This window comes from Pseudophryne corroboree, chromosome 3 (genome assembly GCF_028390025.1).
Source record: "Pseudophryne corroboree isolate aPseCor3 chromosome 3, aPseCor3.hap2, whole genome shotgun sequence".
Lineage (NCBI taxonomy): Eukaryota > Metazoa > Chordata > Amphibia > Anura > Myobatrachidae > Pseudophryne > Pseudophryne corroboree.
In genome coordinates this window covers 257,143,835-257,163,642 of record NC_086446.1, presented here as the reverse complement: position 1 = coordinate 257,163,642, position 19,808 = coordinate 257,143,835, and the positions used below count along the sequence as shown (strand labels likewise).

Genomic DNA, 19,808 nt, shown 5'->3' with positions numbered 1-19,808 from the left:
GTTTACCTGAGGTGCCTTTTAGTTGTGCCTATTAAAATATGGAGAACAAAAATGTTGAGGTTCCAAAATTAGGGAAAGATCAAGATCCACTTCCACCTCGTGCTGAAGCTGCTGCCACTAGTCATGGCCGAGACGATGAAATGCCAGCAACGTCGTCTGCCAAGGCCGATGCCCAATGTCATAGTACAGAGCATGTCAAATCCAAAACACCAAATATCAGTAAAAAAAGGACTCCAAAACCTAAAATAAAATTGTCGGAGGAGAAGCGTAAACTTGCCAATATGCCATTTACCACACGGAGTGGCAAGGAACGGCTGAGGCCCTGGCCTATGTTCATGGCTAGTGGTTCAGCTTCACATGAGGATGGAAGCACTCAGCCTCTCGCTAGAAAAATGAAAAGACTCAAGCTGGAAAAAGCACAGCAAAGAACTGTGCGTTCTTCGAAATCCCAAATCCACAAGGAGAGTCCAATTGTGTCGGTTGCGATGCCTGACCTTCCCAACACTGGACGTGAAGAGCATGCGCCTTCCACCATTTGCACGCCCCCTGCAAGTGCTGGAAGGAGCACCCGCAGTCCAGTTCCTGATAGTCAGATTGAAGATGTCAGTGTTGAAGTACACCAGGATGAGGAGGATATGGGTGTTGCTGGCGCTGGGGAGGAAATTGACCAGGAGGATTCTGATGGTGAGGTGGTTTGTTTAAGTCAGGCACCCGGGGAGACACCTGTTGTCCGTGGGAGGAATATGGCCGTTGACATGCCTGGTGAAAATACCAAAAAAATCAGCTCTTCGGTGTGGAAGTATTTCACCAGAAATGCGGACAACATTTGTCAAGCCGTGTGTTCCCTTTGTAAAGCTGTAATAAGTAGGGGTAAGGACGTTAACCACCTCGGAACATCCTCCCTTATACGTCACCTGCAGCGCATTCATAATAAGTCAGTGACAAGTTCAAAAACTTTGGCCGACAGCGGAAGCAGTCCACTGACCAGTAAATCCCTTCCTCTTGTAACCAAGCTCACGCAAACCACCCCACCAACTCCCTCAGTGTCAATTTCCTCCTTCCCCAGGAATGCCAATAGTCCTGCAGGCCATGTCACTGGCAATTCTGATGATTCCTCTCCTGCCTGGGATTCCTCCGATGCATCCTTGCGTGTAACGCCTACTGCTGCTGGCGCTGCTGTTGTTGCTGCTGGGAGTCGATGGTCATCCCAGAGGGGAAGTCGTAAGCCCACTTGTACTACTTCCAGTAAGCAATTGACTGTTCAACAGTCCTTTGCGAGGAAGATGAAATATCACAGCAGTCATCCTGCTGCAAAGCGGATAACTGAGGCCTTGACAACTATGTTGGTGTTAGACGTGCGTCCGGTATCCGCCGTTAGTTCACAGGGAACTAGACAATTTATTGAGGCAGTGTGCCCCCGTTACCAAATACCATCTAGGTTCCACTTCTCTAGGCAGGCGATACCGAGAATGTACACGGACGTCAGAAAAAGACTCACCAGTGTCCTAAAAAATGCAGTTGTACCCAATGTCCACTTAACCACGGACATGTGGACAACTGGAGCAGGGCAGGGTCAGGACTATATGACTGTGACAGCCCACTGGGTAGATGTATGGACTCCCGCCGCAAGAACAGCAGCGGCGGCACCAGTAGCAGCATCTCGCAAACGCCAACTCTTTCCTAGGCAGGCTACGCTTTGTATCACCGGTTTCCAGAATACGCACACAGCTGAAAACCTCTTACGGCAACTGAGGAAGATCATCGCGGAATGGCTTACCCCAATTGGACTCTCCTGTGGATTTGTGGCATCGGACAACGCCAGCAATATTGTGTGTGCATTAAATATGGGCAAATTCCAGCACGTCCCATGTTTTGCACATACCTTGAATTTGGTGGTGCAGAATTTTTTAAAAAACGACAGGGGCGTGCAAGAGATGCTGTCGGTGGCCAGAAGAATTGCGGGACACTTTCGGCGTACAGGCACCACGTACAGAAGACTGGAGCACCACCAAAAACTACTGAACCTGCCCTGCCATCATCTGAAGCAAGAAGTGGTAACGAGGTGGAATTCAACCCTCTATATGCTTCAGAGGTTGGAGGAGCAGCAAAAGGCCATTCAAGCCTATACAATTGAGCACGATATAGGAGGTGGAATGCACCTGTCTCAAGCGCAGTGGAGAATGATTTCAACGTTGTGCAAGGTTCTGATGCCCTTTGAACTTGCCACACGTGAAGTCAGTTCAGACACTGCCAGCCTGAGTCAGGTCATTCCCCTCATCAGGCTTTTGCAGAAGAAGCTGGAGACATTGAAGGAGGAGCTAACACGGAGCGATTCCGCTAGGCATGTGGGACTTGTGGATGGAGCCCTTAATTCGCTTAACAAGGATTCACGGGTGGTCAATCTGTTGAAATCAGAGCACTACATTTTGGCCACCATGCTCGATCCTAGATTTAAAGCCTACCTTGGATCTCTCTTTCCGGCAGACACAAGTCTGCTGGGGTTGAAAGACCTGCTGGTGAGAAAATTGTCAAGTCAAGCGGAACGCGACCTGTCAACATCTCCTCCTTCACATTCTCCCGCAACTGGGGGTGCGAGGAAAAGGCTCAGAATTCCGAGCCCACCCGCTGGCGGTGATGCAGGGCAGTCTGGAGCGACTGCTGATGCTGACATCTGGTCCGGACTGAAGGACCTGACAACGATTACGGACATGTCGTCTACTGTCACTGCATATGATTCTTTCAACATTGAAAGAATGGTGGAGGATTATATGAGTGACCGCATCCAAGTAGGCACGTCACACAGTCCGTACTTATACTGGCAGGAAAAAGAGGCAATTTGGAGGCCCTTGCACAAACTGGCTTTATTCTACCTAAGTTGCCCTCCCACAAGTGTGTACTCCGAAAGAGTGTTTAGTGCCGCCGCTCACCTTGTCAGCAATCGGCGTACGAGGTTACATCCAGAAAATGTGGAGAAGATGATGTTCATTAAAATGAATTATAATCAATTCCTCCGCGGAGACATTGACCAGCAGCAATTGCCTCCACAAAGTACACAGGGAGCTGAGATGGTGGATTCCAGTGGGGACGAATTGATAATCTGTGAGGAGGGGGATGTACACGGTGATATATCGGAGGATGATGATGAGGTGGACATCTTGCCTCTGTAGAGCCAGTTTGTGCAAGGAGAGATTAATTGATTCTTTTTTGGGGGGGGGTCCAAACCAACCCGTCATATCAGTCACAGTCGTGTGGCAGACCCTGTCACTGAAATGATGGGTTGGTTAAAGTGTGCATGTCCTGTTTTGTTTATACAACATAAGGGTGGGTGGGAGGGCCCAAGGACAATTCCATCTTGCACCTCTTTTTTCTTTTATTTTTCTTTGCGTCATGTGCTGTTTGGGGAGGGTTTTTTGGAAGGGCCATCCTGCGTGACACTGCAGTGCCACTCCTAGATGGGCCCGGTGTTTGTGTCGGCCACTAGGGTCGCTTATCTTACTCACACAGTCAGCTACCTCATTGCGCCTCTTTTTTTCTTTGCGTCATGTGCTGTTTGGGGAGGGTTTTTTGGAAGGGACATCCTGCGTGACACTGCAGTGCCACTCCTAGATGGGCCCGGTGTTTGTGTCGGCCACTAGGGTCGCTTATCTTACTCACACAGTCAGCTACCTCATTGCGCCTCTTTTTTTCTTTGCGTCATGTGCTGTTTGGGGAGGGTTTTTTGGAAGGGACATCCTGCGTGACACTGCAGTGCCACTCCTAGATGGGCCCGGTGTTTGTGTCGGCCACTAGGGTCGCTTATCTTACTCACACAGCTACCTCATTGCGCCTCTTTTTTTCTTTGCGTCATGTGCTGTTTGGGGAGGGTTTTTTGGAAGGGACATCCTGCGTGACACTGCAGTGCCACTCCTAGATGGGCCCGGTGTTTGTGTCGGCCACTAGGGTCGCTTATCTTACTCACACAGCGACCTCGGTGCAAATTTTAGGACTAAAAATAATATTGTGAGGTGTGAGGTATTCAGAATAGACTGAAAATGAGTGGAAATTATGGTTTTTGAGGTTAATAATACTTTGGGATCAAAATGACCCCCAAATTCTATGATTTAAGCTGTTTTTTAGGTTTTTTTGAAAAAAACACCCGAATCCAAAACACACCCGAATCCGACAAAAAAAATTCGGTGAGGTTTTGCCAAAACGCGGTCGAACCCAAAACACGGCCGCGGAACCGAACCCAAAACCAAAACCCGAAAAATTTCCGGCGCTCATCTCTAATAAACAACCCACTTTGGAATCCAAAAATATGGCTGCTGAAAAAAACTGTGAGTTCTGACCTAATGTAAAATGGCCACCGCGGAATCAAGCTGCAGCATAGAAGGTATCAACATCGCAGCCTCGCATTCACTTCCGCCACACAGGACTAACGCATGCGCAGTACGACAAGCCGGATACCGGACGTGGGGCGGATATGACGTCACGCAGAGCCCGGACAGGAAGTCCGCGGCTCTGCGCATCTTTTATGATTTTCAGATGTTATTCTGTCTATTTCGCTATGTATTTACATGTCCTAAGGTGCTTACCAATAAAACTACACCTACCTGTCACTGAATATGCACTTTGACAACATTTAATCACTTATGCTAATTGATTACAGGAAGTGATGTGCACATCACTTCCTTTCTATTTTGGGTATATATACCTGGTCTGTCTCTAGTCTCAAATCACCCCTTGATGAAGTCCAGATAGGACGAAACGCGTTGGATGCTGCTTCTTGATCTAAACCTCACTCACCACCAAGTTAAGCTATTCCTCTTTTTTCCTTTTGAATGCCATTTTTTATCTATATATTTTTTTATATTTTTTATTTACTGTTTTTAATTATTTTTTTTAACCTTTTGTACTAAATGATACTCCAATGCTTTTAGGGAGTTTAAGTTTTGATGTTTTTTCTGTATTTAATTTTTTATGAGTCCTATATGTTTTTATCTCAAGCTTGCATGCTTTTATTACCAGTTTTGTGTAGTGCTTCCCATTGCAATAAATTTGTATACATCTTTTATATTATCATCCTGCTTTTAGTATTATTTGGCACCATTGGTCGCTCTTTACTACCTCACCCTTTGTCCACAAAATTGCTCTGGTAGGCATTTGTACCAGTACCTATATCCATTTGAGGTAACGAGCTGACACCCTGCTAGACTATAGGGAGTGCCGATTTATCAGGCAGATTTTTAATACATTTTTTCATTTGTTTTGCAATGTTCCCATATGAGTGTTAATATCTAAGATACTGTATCTGTGGCGCTGATATCTTTCCTAGTACACACATATATATATATATATATATATATATATATATATATATATAATTTTTCCAAGTCAATGAAGACTTCAGGTTGTTCTGGGAGTAAAAGGGGAGTCCTAGTTAGTATTAAAAATGTGTTCCTAAGTTCCTAATAAAGTGGCACTTGAAAATATATGCACATAATATCAATTATATAGTAATATAATACATTTTGGTTACTTTTTTTTTTAGATTTCGTATACCATTAAACATACAAACCAGACATTCTGAAGAAAGTATAACCATGAGAGATGACTGGGTATCTGTTCTGCAAGAATTCTGTTTGCAGAGTCTACTAAGTCCTTCACTGGAAGGTGGACAACATACCATTGAAGGCTTACAATGTACTCAGATGGATCCACACGATGGTCACAAAGCCTTTACTGCAGATAATAAGACAGAAAATAGTCTCAATATATATGAGAAATTATGTACTCCAAACCCAAGTCCACAGATTTCAGATGATACCAGTTCAGAGACAGAAAATACAAAAACTAGTGCCAGCAATGCAGCTTCTTTCCAAGACCAAGTTCCTGTGTTTATGCCTCCGCCACCCTTGCCAATCCATTTACGGACAACGACATCTAACACACCTAGCAAAACAAAAGCATTTCACTGGAATATTGTACCTCAGGAAAAGGTCAGTAGCAACATTAAGTTTTATTACATGTCCCTTGTTTTGCATTGCAAATTCATTACAATAAGGCACCATCTAGTGGCTTCCGGCGCGCACAACACTTGAATTCCCCCCATAGAGGTGAGGATCAGTTTTAGCCTTTTATTATATAGGATTATGTAGTCTGGGTTTTTCTTTATTCCTCTACCTCTGCTTTTATTGCCTTTTACTCTTATTTCCATGTGTGTCTTCTCCCCCCCTTTTATCAGCACTAAGGGCCTAATTCAGACGTGATCGCAGCAGCAAATTTGTTACTAGATGGGCAAAACCATGGGGGTCATTCCGAGTTGATCGCTCACTGCCGTGTTTTTTGCAGCGCAGCGAACAGGTTACTACTGCGCATGCACCTCATGTGCAAGCTGCTGGGAGTGAATCTTAGCAGAATTGCGAACGAAAGATTCGCAATATTGCGAAAACATTTCTCTGTGCAGTTTCTGAGTAGCTCGAGACTTACTCTTCCAGTGCGATCAGTTCAGTGCTTGTCGTTCCTGGTTTGACGTCACAAACACACCTAGCGTTCGCCCAGACACTCCCACGTTTCTTCAGCCACTCCCGCGTTTTTCCCAGAAACGGCAGCGTTTTTTCACACACTCCCATAAAACGTCCAGTTTCCGCCCAGAAACACCCACTTCCTGTCAATCACACTACGATCACCAGAACGAAGAAAAAACCTTGTAATGCCGTGAGTAAAATACCAAACATCTTTGCAAATTTACTTGGCGCAGTCGCAGTGCGAACATTGCGCATGCGCAATTAGCGGAAAATCGCTGCGATGCGAAGAAAATTACCGAGCGAACAACTCGGAATGAGGGCCATTGTTTCTGTGCAGGGTAAATACTGGCTGCTTTATTTTTACACTGCAATTTAGATTTCAGTTTGAACACACCCCACCCAAATTTAACTCTCTCTGCACATGTTATATCTGCCTCTCCTGCAGTGCACATGATTTTGCCCATCTGCTAACAAATTTGCTGCTACGATAATGGGGGTAATTCTAAGTTGATCGCAGCAGGATTTCTTTTAGCAGTTGGGCAAAACCATGTGCACTGCAGGGGAGACAGATATAACATGTGCAGAAAGAGTTAGATTTGGGTGGGTTATTTTGTTTCTGTGCAGGGTAAATACTGGCTGCTTTATTTTTACACTGCAAATTAGATTGCAGATTGAACACACCCCACCCAAATCTAACTCTCTCTGCACATGTTAAATCTGCCTCCCCTGCAGTGCACATGGTTTTGTCCAACTGCTAACAAAAATCCTGCTGCGATCAACTTGGAATTACCCCCAATGTCTGATTTAGGCCCTTAGTTTTAATATTGGTATTTTTGGTCAGACAAACATTGCTACCACATACCTCCCAACTTCTGTAATCCCTAATGCGGGACATGCCACACCGAAGGCATGACCGCGGGTGGGACAGGGGTGGGGCCTCATGAGAGGGGGCAGGGCCTCGAGTGATGGGGGCAGGGCATTGCGCTATAATCCCCGGTTTTTGACATTTTGGGAGCGTGCCCAGCGCTCCTTGAGCAGCTGGTCAGCCCCTTCCTCTCTTCCCTGCACTGTTCAGATGCTGTGCACATGCGCACGGCATCTATTCAGTGCTCACCAGCTGCTTTGCAAAGCAGAGCAGCGGTGATCAACAGTTTCCCCAACTGTTTCCCCGCCAGTGGGACACTACGACCCACGGGAGGGACAGCGGGACAGTGTCCGAATAGTGTGACTGTCCCACCGAAATCGGGCAGTTGGGGGGTAAGCTACCAGAGATAAACATATGCAGATGTTGCCACTTGGACAAAAGGAAAATACAAGCCAGTGTCACCTAGCTAACAACTTGTATTCTCCTTTTGTTAGAACTCTGTTATGTTATGTTTCCCTGTCACCAGGGGTTGTGAGGACTCCTGATATGTGAGCTGCAGTTGTGGAACTGACCAGAGTGCTACTCTACCATCTCTTTTCTGTAGCCAGGTGTCATGTAATTAATTATTCATTACCAGAATGGACTACGCCTGACAGCTGCCTACTTAATCTGCCTGACCCGAGCATTCAGGGCTGGATCATCAATGTTTACTGCTATGTTTACTGCTATGCTAATAGCCTTATTTCTGTGCGGGTTTTATGTTCCTGTTAGCTCCCGTGATCTACCTTGTCAAGTGTATCAGTGTTGCTAAGTATATAGGCCTTGCCAAGTATAAAAGCCTTGCCAAGTATGCCAGCCTTACCAAGTATACCAGCTTTGCCAAGTGTATCTGCCTTGACAAGTATATCTGCTTTCTGACAATGGGAAGTATGTTTTGCTCCAGAATGTCTCGTTAGTCTTGAGATTTCATTGTGTCCTGCACAGATTCAAGGCACCCCATGCCAGACACAGCAAATCAGCCCCAAAACATAACCATGCCTTTTCCATCTTTCACAGTACTTATAGTGTTCTTTTATTTGGAAGCTGAATTTTTTTTTCCATCTGTGAACATAGAGCTAACGTAACTTGTCAAAAAGCTCCAGTTTTGACTCATATGTTCAAAGTACAGTTTCATAGAAGCATTATGGTTTCTCAGTATGCATTTTAGCAAATTATAGTCCGGCTTTTTATGTTATTTTTTCAAAAATGGAATCTTTCTGGGTCTTCTTCCATGAATCCCACTGGTGCTCAAAAAGTGTAAGATGGCACTTTAGAGTCCAGCTTATAGATCTATGGAAGTTTTCCTTGGCTCTTTTTCTACTATTCTCATTATCTTCATATTTAATCTGGGCTTGATTTTACTCTTGCTGCTACATTTAGTGAGCTTGGATACAGTACCATGGATTTTAAACTTCTTAATAATATTTGCAACTGTAGTTACAGAAACATCAATCTGCTTGCAGATACTCTTTTACCCTTTACCTTTTACATGCTTTTCTATAATTTTCTTTCTGTTCTCCTCAAACAACTCTCTACTTTGCTTTTCTATGGTCCATGTTCAGTGTGGTGCACCTGAAGATACCAAACAGCAGAGTGACTACTGTTCTCCATTTAAATAGGGTGAATCACAGAGTAGACGGAAATGACATGTGTGATGCTGTTGTGTTTTCCCTGGCTTCTAGTCACATTACTATTTTTTAGGGACTGTTGTACTAACTCCAGTGTGCATGCATGGCTTATATCCTGCCATGCACAGCACATAATATAGAGATATGTAGTGCAGTTAATTTTTATCAGAGAGATAATAAGGTCAAGTAAAAATATCAGAGAGATACTACAATCAAGAATTTTTTTATACAAAACAAATATACAGGTTTCAGCCAATCTGCAGCAAAGCAGTAAGTTTGAAATTGCTTACCACAGAACTTAAGAATGGAGTAGCTGCACACAGTAAAATCCACAATGTTTATAACTTATATTACTGTATGTCATCATCTACGGTCAGAATGTGTAGTAGTCTGCTACAATGAACATGTCATGTCTACTGAATGCTGTTACTTATAGACAGTTTGAAGCCATTAATATATGTCAAGATACTGGGGGTCATTCCAAGTTGATCGCTAGCTGCCGTTGCTCACAGCACAACGGTCAGGTTAAAAAATGGCATTTCTGTGCATGCCCCGCAATACGCACGCGTGACGTATGGGTACAAAGCCCGTTGTGGTTGTGTACAGGTTCTAGCGAAGTTTTCAGTCGCACTGACGGCAGCAAGAAGATTGACATAAAGGGGGCATTTCTGGGTGTCAACTGACCGTTTTCAGGGAGGGTTAGCAAAAACACAGGCGTGTCTGAAAAAACGCAGGTGTGGCTGGGCGTTTGCTGGGCAGGTGTATGACGTCAAATCCGGACACGAATAGCTGAAGTGATCGCAAGCGCTGAGTAGGTTCAGAGCTACTCTGAAACTGCACAAACTGGTTTTGCAGAGCTCGACTGAACATGCGTTCGCACTTCTGCTAAGCTAAAATACACTCCCCAGTGGGTGGCGGCATAGCATTTGCACGGCTGCTAAAACTAGCTAGCGAGCAACTCGGAATGACCCCCACTGTCCGAGGCTGCAATTCATAACAGACCTCACAATGTAGATAACTTGAAAGTGGGACCACATATTAATGAAATCCATAAGAGATGGGGGGTTTTAATATTGTAATTTATATTTATTTTATTTCACATAATACATACTTCACAGAAATTCATACATGAGAAATGTGTATTATTTAAAATTTCCCCAACAACTTCCTGGGTGGCATGTGCTTGAAAATTACATCTTAAATTTTTTTTTTTTTTACTGTTACTTGAGTGCTCCTCTGCTTGACTTTCCATTCCTACTTAATTTTCCCTTAACCTCAATCAGTGCCGATCTTTTCCTTTATATTTTCCTTTATAACCTTAATAAGAAAAACCTTCCTATCTATCATATTGCATAATCTGTACTCTATGTTTATTTCATATATTTCTATACCTATTTTAGTGCTTCTATTTCACTCTTGGGTATTTCTACCTTTATTTTATCTATGTGTGCTTTCTCATTAGTGAATGATTGTGAACATAAACATCCTTCCCCTCTTCATCTTACCTATCCTTTTCCCTCCCTTATGTGACTTTATATATATATATATATATATATATATATATATAAATACCTATATGTATATGAAAACAAAGTGCACTTCCCTTTATTGCTAACCTATTTCCATTTCCATCAAATTTACTTGTCTCAAAAGAAACAATCTCTAGTCCTTGCATTGGAGCACCCAGTTCAAGTATCCAAATGTATTTATTTATTTATTTATTGTTAATATTCCATCAGCTGCCACCCTTTTCTTTCAATACATATCAAACATATGCAAGCTTCCCTAATAAAACAAAACAGACATTCACATACATTACACATACACGTTACTATTGCTGCGCTGTCGCCGATTCCCTCCCTCCTCCTTGTATTAATTCCCCCTCGTATTTAGTCATCCATTGCATTTGCGGTATTGCACCCATATTGATAGTAATAGAGTCAGTCCATTTCCACCAGATTTTATTACATTTATTTCTGTTATCTCTACTCATATAAACATATTTCTCATGTTTAACTGTAGAATTAATCAATGCCAAAAAGGAGGAGAATTCCGGGCCTTCAGGCGCCATCCATGTGCGTGCTATGATTATTCTAGCCACCGCACATACATTCTTAACATATAGTGCGTCTGAGCGAGCACCTACTCCCCCCATACTTTGGCTCCTAGCAGGCGCATTTTAGGTGTCATCAATGTGGGTGCAATTCCTTTTGATACCAATGCTTGTTTCACCTTAGACCAAAATCTCTGGACTTCCCTACAGTCCCACACTAGATGCCAAAAAGTGCCCACTCCATATTTACATTTAGGACAGGTATTCGCAGTTCGTCCTCCATATCTGGCCATCCTCACTGGAGTCATATATGTTCTATGGAGAATAAATAATTGGATTTGTTGAAATCTAATGCATGTGGTAGCCACATAGGGGAGTGCTCTAGCTGCAGACCATTCATCAACATTCATAGGACCTATATCTTGTTCCCATTTAGCACATAGGTTCAATAGGGGGTCCCTATGATGTTTTTCTATCAAGAAAGAATATGTTCGTGAAATCACCTTTTGCCGTCCAAGACCAGACAAAAAAGTACGTATAGGAGAGGAAATCAAATTCAAGTAAATATCTGCAAATTGAACCTGAATAGCTCCATAAGAAATGTTTGGTTTGTTTTAGAATAAATGTTGACACAGTCCTGGCACTTTGAGCTCCTAAGCATGGCCATCTGGCATCTGGCAGATTACATGCAGCTGCAGGCATACACTATTCTGCTCTATAGGCTCGCTGTTCACATTCACTTTGGAGGTGCTGGTGTACTAGCTTCAGTATGCATGGACGTCTCAGACCCATCCACTCAAAGCACATAATGAGAAGATCTGTAGTGCTGACAGTGACATTGCCATTCACACACTAGCATGCAGTGAAGATCCATTCCAATTTAGCCTTAGCGCTTTAACCTTTATTCAAATCATCACAGTAAAAATATGAATTCACTACTATTGATTTCGTTCTTCAGAATATTACTTTAAATGGCACTCAGATGTACACATACAATATCACCTTCGAATTTCATTCTATTGATGTTTCGTCACGAGCTTGCCCAGGCAATGCCGGATACTTCAGCTAGTTATATATAAGAATTGCCTAGTCTATTACTACTTCAAGTTATGTGCTAAAGCTATTATGAAAAAGGGAAAGTAAAGGGGAAGCACCTACCATATGAGCAGGGCAGCTTCTAAGGCCGGGCAAACCGTACAATTACCTGAGGCTACGGTCACTGTCTATTTCAGACAGTATTCCATGCAGTCTGACTGTCCACATGGAATACTGTTGAAAATGTGCCACTCAAAATGGCCACCGCCTCAGAGGAGACACTTCTAAAAGATGCTAGAGGTGGTGGCGGACATTTTGGGAGAGACATTTACTAGATGAAGGACGCAGGTGCGAACAGTGCAGCAGTGCTGGGACCGCGGTGATATCATCAAAACTCTGACAACAAGCAGGTAGTGTGGCATAATTGTATGGGGCATTAGTATGTGAGGCATAATATTGTGTCAGGGGCATAATTGTTTGGGGCATAATATAGTGTCAAGGCCATTACTTTCTGTGGCATAATTTGATGAGTATGCATTTAACATAGTGCACGTCGGGATCCTGGCGGTCATAAGACCGACTCCGGAATCCCGACAGGGGTACAATGCCACCACCAGAATACTGGCGAGGTAGATGATTCTCCCTCTGTGGGTGTCCACGAGATATAGAACCTGCGTGCGAGTGAAGTGAGCCACCATGCCCGCAGTGTGGCAAGTGCAGCGTGCCCACAAGGGGCCTCGATGCGCCAGCCCCGCTGCCGGCATTCTGGCAGATGGGATGCCGCTGTCGGTATGGTGACAGCTGGCATCCCATGCTCGGGATCCTATACCATTTTATGGAAGAGGATTACTATGTGGGGCATAATTTGGTGTAAGGGGCAGTACTGTGTGTGGAAATAATATGGTGCAAGGGGCATTACTGTGTGGGGTATAATATGATAATAAGGTGAATATGGCATTACTGTGTGGGACATAATGTGTAGTCAAGGGCATTACTGTGTGAGACATTATATGGTGCAAGTGGCATTACTGTGTGAGGCATTATATGGTGCAAGTGGCATTACTGTGTGGGGCATAATATGGTGCAAGGGGCTCTATTGTGTCGGTGTAAGACAGTCTTTTCCTGGAAGGCCACGCCCATTGTAGCGGGGACAAACTTTTTAGTGTTCGCATTCGGAGCCAAATTGTCTAGAAACAGCCCTGTATAGAAAACAGCAAAGACTAAAAAGACTAATACGACTAATTTAAAGTATTGTATTTAATATTGGTTTCCTGTCCTATATTGCAGCACTGTAGTGTGTTAAAGTTGTACTAACCTGTTCAATGTGGCAGTATTCAGCCAAACTGCTGATAGCAGTAAAGAAGTGTTCCTTATATATATTTTTTTATTTACAAGTTTCAAATTACTGTTGTGAAATGTTAACTGTATACTGTATATTAAATTGGGAGTATTGATTGCTTATACAGGTTTAGTCTCCTATATACAAAATGCTTGGGAGCAGAAGTATTATGGATTTCAGATTTTTCCATATTTTGGAATATTTGCATACCATAATGAGATATCTTGGGGATGGGTCCCAAGTCTAAACAGTAAATGCATTTTTCATATACTGTACACCATCATGCTCAAAAATGCTGGATGTCAGAATATTTTGGATATCACATCTCTAGATAAAGTAGACTCGACCTGTAATCATTTTGGAGAGGGGCTTTCCCAAGCAAACCTATAAGCACAGGTATTTACAAATCGAGTGCTTGGGTGGAGGCACATCTAGTTAACCGTAACCTAGTAGCTTATAAGGGTGTAAAGGTAGGTTACACATGTATAGGTTTATTTTTGCTACACTAATGTGTGACAAATGTAAGTTATAATAAAAAATAAATAATAATATATATACATATATATATATATATATATACACACACACATATATATATATATACACATATATATACTGCACAAGTGAATTGGCACTCAGGCCCTCATTCTGAGTTGTTCGCTCGCTAGCTACTTTTAGCAGCATTGCACATGCTAGGCCGCCGCCCTCTGGGAGTGTATCTTAGCTTAGCAGAATAGCGAACGAAAGAGTAGCAGAATTGCGATTAAATAATTCTTAGCAGTTTCTGAGTAGCTCGAGACTTACTCCTACACTGCGATCAGCTCAGCACGTTTCGTTCCTGGTTTGACATCACAAACACGCCATGCGTTCGGCCAGCCACTCCCCCGTTTCTCCAGACACTCCCGCGTTTTATCCTGGCACGCCTGCGTTTTTCCGCACACTCCCAGAAAACGGTCAGTTTCCGCCCAGAAACACCCACTTCCTGTCAATCACACTCCGATCACTTCAACGATGAAAATTCTTCGTTCGGACGTGAGTAAATCTACTAAGTTTTGTGCTAAAATACTTAGCACATGCGCATTGCGTACCATGCGCATGCGCATTTTTGCCTTAATCGCTCCGTTGCGAAAATCGGCAACGAGCAAACAACTTGGAATGACCCCCTCACCTCATATAAGTACATTGCTCTGGTGAAATCTTCATACATACACTGCCCTGCAAGCGGCGGTACTCGGAGATTGGTTTCAGCATATAATTAAAGACACCGTTTGCACTTAATCTGTTTATTTGCTGAAACCAGTCTCAGAGTGCCGCTGCTTGCAGGGCAGTGTATGTAGGTATATATATAAATATATATATATATATATATATATATATATATGTTCATAATTAACCATAAAGGGCTATCACTTATTTAGCATGTCCTGTACATACTTCACAGCCTGATCATATGTGGAGAAATACATGTCGACCTAAAGGTTGTTAATAGAATAATACCATGTTTGTGAATTAGAAAAATTGCTGCAATAAAATCACATTCTGCACTTGGCAGATGACCCTGATTATTTAAAAAAAAACCTGTCTTTAGAAAACTAAAAAAAAAAAAAAAAGTAAACTGTGAGTTAATAAACATATGCATATATTTCCCTACAGATCAGTAAATCCATGTGGGCACAGAACTCTACTCAGAAGAAAATTGATGCCCAAAGAATTTTGCATCAATTCCAGTTTATCGATGTATCAGCAGTTTCAGAATCTGATATTTCAAAGGAATCAAATATTCTTTTAGATAAGAAAATTGCACATAATTTTAGTAAGTGGTATTTCTCATTATGGACGGGATGTACTAAAGGAAAAAATGTGGTAAAAAAGTTTTGAGCAGCTCCAGACCTACTCCTAGCTTGCAATCACTTCAGACTGTTTAGTTCCTGTTTTGATGCCACAAACGGTATCCGTTCACATGGTCGACCATGTTATGGTCGACAGTCATTAGGTCGACCACTATTGGTCGACATTGACATAGTCGACATGGACACATGGTCGACACATGAAAATGGTCGACACATGAAAGGTCGACATGAAAAGGTCGACATGAGTTTTTTAACTTTTTTTCCTTTTGGGGAACTTTCCATACTTTACGATCCACATGGACTACGATTGGAACGGTAAAGTGTGCCAAGCGAAGCGGTAGCGGAGCGAAGGCACCATGCCCGAAGCATGGCGAGCGAAGCGAGCCATGCGAGGGGACGCGGTGCACTAATTGGGGTTCCCAGTCACTTTACGCAAAAAACGACACCAAAAAAAGGTTACAAAACTCATGTCGACCTTTTCATATGTCGACCTTTCATGTGTCGACCATTTTCATGTGTCGACCATGTGTCCATGTCGACCATGCCAATGTCGACCAATAGTGGTCGACCTAATGACTGTCGACCATAACATGGTCGACCATTCATACCGGAACCGTCACAAACACGCCCTGTGTTCGGCCAGCCACGCCCTGCGTTCGGCCAGCCACGCCTGTGTTTCCCCAGGCACGCCTGCATTTGTATCTGACACGCCTGCGTTTTTCCACACACTCCCCGAAAACGGTCAGTTACCTCCCAGAAACACCCACTTCCTGTTAATCACTCTGCGGCCAGCAGTGCGACTGAAAAGCATTGCTAGGCTTTAGTGAAAGTACGTTGCATGTGCGCATTGCGCTGCATACGCATGCGCAGAATTGCCATTTTTTTGCCTGATCGCTGCGCAGCGACCGAAAACAGCTAGCGAACAACTCGGAATGACCCACTAAGTCCTTATTCCTGGGCTCCGGTGTGGAGAGTAACACCAGTAAAAGCATGTTGGCTTCTTTCCACATTCAGCACTGAGGGGGAACCCAAGATATCTGGCTCGGAAGAGCAATTAACAGGCTTGGATGGGGACCACTGCTTTGACGTTGGATATTTCCTGTTCCCCAAGGTCAATTTTCAAAAATCTGATACCCATGGAAAAAGGGGACCCTAAGCTATCAGCCTATGGCTGCTATACTCATAGGCCCTTGGGCAACTGGCCATTGAGCCCATACAAAAAGACGGCCTTGGCCCCTGGTAACCTGTACTCCTACTCTTTTTTGCTCACCTCAGTGCCATTTGTGTATACACCTGCAATGCAGAGGGTGGAAAAAGTGAGATGTCACTAAACTTAGGACCACCGCCCTCATTAAGGTAAACTTTGTAGTCTTTGCCCTATCATATACAGTAAGTGTCATCAGATAATTATGTTAACTGACGAATGAGAAAACCTCTGATTGTATATTTGCTAGGCTGACAAAGAGGTGCTGCTGAGTCTCTGCCGCTTCTAGGCAGTAATACCAACTCTGCTCCTAAATAACTACATTTATATATCAGACTCATACTCTCATACATCCTTACTGCATTAGTCATTGTCGATGTTGACTAAAATCTGGATTCTGGGCCTGATTCAGAGGTGGATGCATGTGGTGTGGTACAGTAGCTGCAGACAGGGCCGCCATCAGGGGGGTGCTGGGAACACAGCTGTCCTGGGCCTGGCCTCTCTGACAGAGAGAGGAGGGCCCAGGATGCTTATGCAGCTGCCTGCCCGCCCACCTGCCGCCGTCCCCACCATTCTGCCGCTGTCCTCCGACCCTCCAGCAGTTTTATATTGAAAACATCCCTCTCAAATTGGCCGTCGCCACAGAGGAGACAGTTATTCAAGATACTAGGGGAGCCCTTTTGGCGGCCATTGTGGGAGGGACATTTTCAATACAGAGCTGCTGGAGGGTCGGAGGACAGCAGCAGAATACCAGGTACAGAGGCGGGCAGGCAGCGGCATGAGCATCCCGGGTCCTCCCGACAGCGGCAGCAATTGGGGAGGGATGAAGGAATCCACTGACAATGAGCAGAACCCCTGATAACTACATGTAAGAGGTACTTGCATAATTATTGTGTAGCCATAATATGGTGTCAGGGCATAATATGGTGGTGTGGCCATATTACTGTGTAGGGCATAATATGGTGACGGGCATTAAAGTGGGGACTTAATATGGTACAAGGGGCATAAAATGTTGTTGCTTCGTGACTGCATAGACATTATATATATATATATATATATATATTTTAAATATATATATTTTTTTATTTAACTTTTTTTGTGGGTCAGCCTATTTTGTCAGTCCCAGGCCTCACAATTTCTGATGACAGCCCTGGCTGCAGATCTGACAAGCTATGTTAATGCAGCAGGTGCCGTCCTTTGTAAAAAGATGACTACTGCCATCTTCTCAGATCCGCTGCTTGTGTCCGAAGAGGCGCCATCGAATCACCATCTGAGTAACCCTGAGGTTGCTCAGAATGTCCGCCACAACTAAGCTGCCGAGGCCAGTCGCTTTGGCATGGCTGAAAAATGGGGCTGACGCTCCCATGTTCTCTTAAATGCTCTTCCTCCCCACCCTTAAACGACAGCAGCCTGTCAATCAATTGGCTTCTGCTGCTGAGCTGCATCCAGATCTGCACATGCACAGTGTGGCTTTTGCGCATGCGCAAATCTAAAACCACTGGTCAATTGCAAGCCATTCACCACAGCACCAAAGTTTCTTGATGTAATAAATCTGTGTGACTTTTTGTGTTCTAATCAAATACTGTAACTTTTTATAGATATAGTTCTGAAAAGTTTTAATGTAAAACCTGAACAGTTGAAAGAGAAGTTATTAATTATAAGAGAATGTGATGGCGGGTTATCTGATAAACATCTTACAGACCTAAGAAGGTAAGTTTACACAGACTAATTTCCCCAACATTACATGGGCTGGAAATTTTCTGCATAGGTGACACTTGTAACTTACCCCGGGAAGATCTCTTCATCTATGTCCCAAGATCCTCATTCAATCACAATACATGTTTTGATACATAGGTGGATTAACATCCCCATTAGTTATCCACTGGGTTAGTTTAAAAATGTTCTTCAGTATGTGGTTTACAAGCATTGTCAGCTTCATGTGCCTTCAACTAGTCAGCCGTTCCCCACATCAATGCAATATATGCTCAGCAGTCATACAGCAGCTTCATTGGAAAACATGGTCAGTAAGCACAATCCTACTTGAAGACATGACAGTTTATGTAGAGTTTGATGTTTTACTGGCATAGAATATGCATTTCGCTACTTCGTATACACACTAAATAAAGATACTCATATGTCCCTATGGTGATTTTGACCTATCTTCCCCATACCACTCTTTACTACCGGAGAGGTATAATATGAGAGAGAAATGGCGGACACATAAAGCTCAATATATACTTGTCTCCTTCTCCCTTTCAGCAACTCTGATATTGTTTACTAGCCCAAACGATTGGTACAGGGTCATTGGAAATTGTTGCATGTCTCCCTGCAACTCACCACTGCTGGCTTACACCAGTTACAGCATGTTGCACTACCCATGCCCCTGTCTTCAACTATCCCGTCCCGGGTTTTATTGGAATATTTTGTTTTCTTTCTGTGTTATTTCTTGAAATGTATCTCCTTTGTATGGAACTGCAACAACTGTATAGCGCCTACTAAAAAAAGAACAACAATAATAATAATAATAATAATAATAATAATAATAATGTTGTTTTCAACAACCCATGTATCTCTTTACAACAAGTAGTAATGCATGTAAGTTTATGCTTAGAGGGTGTTATGTAAGGACAATTATAAACTCCAAGAGCAAATACAACTAATCCTCTATTATATCTTTTGATATAGCCTGTTACTCAATAACTGATGATTGATGGTGTGGCCTAATAGGGACCTGTAGTCTATTCTAGTCCCTATTTCTATTAGTGCATGCATTTCATATTGTGGCTGCACAATAGATTGGATGGAATCAGTGTAAATGGTGTGAAGAAAGGGAATTGGTAATTCATTCCTCCACTATTCATTCTAATCATGGGAGACACCAGTTCCTGCAATTAATATTACACCCATCATTTATGTGAGGAACACACGGCCACAGAGTGTAGTTTATTGAAATTGAGGTCGGGCACTCCAGCATACACAGAGTTAATATGTGGTGTATGTCAAGTTTTATAACAAATAAGGGCACAGGACAGAAGTTGGTCTGAAATTAGAATAGAACATCAAATATAGCAATAAACAATTGTGGATAGAAAAATAAATAAAGCAAATACATCCCCAGCATACTTTATATATGCAGCATAGCAATACTGGCAGATTGTCAAGGATTTTACTGGTGTGTGTATATAGCAACATTTGTTGCCAGTGTTTGCACATAGAATGGTATAAATTGAAACAAATTACTGTCAATAAATAGAAGTCAGTAGACACAATATCAACACCAGGGTGCAGA

At 43.1% G+C, this 19,808-nt stretch overlaps 1 protein-coding gene across 2 annotated transcripts in view; it reads left to right on the top strand.

The window, feature by feature from the left end:
- Positions 1 to 19,808, top strand: part of LOC135055222 (formin-I-like) — a 383,943-nt gene that overhangs the window by 244,490 nt on the left and 119,645 nt on the right. For both annotated transcript variants that reach the window (XM_063959022.1, XM_063959023.1), the window contains exons 6-8: positions 5,531 to 5,978; positions 15,119 to 15,278; positions 18,118 to 18,229. In XM_063959022.1, the coding sequence (XP_063815092.1) occupies positions 5,531 to 5,978; positions 15,119 to 15,278; positions 18,118 to 18,229 (720 nt within the window). The remainder of the gene's footprint in view (positions 1 to 5,530; positions 5,979 to 15,118; positions 15,279 to 18,117; positions 18,230 to 19,808) is intronic.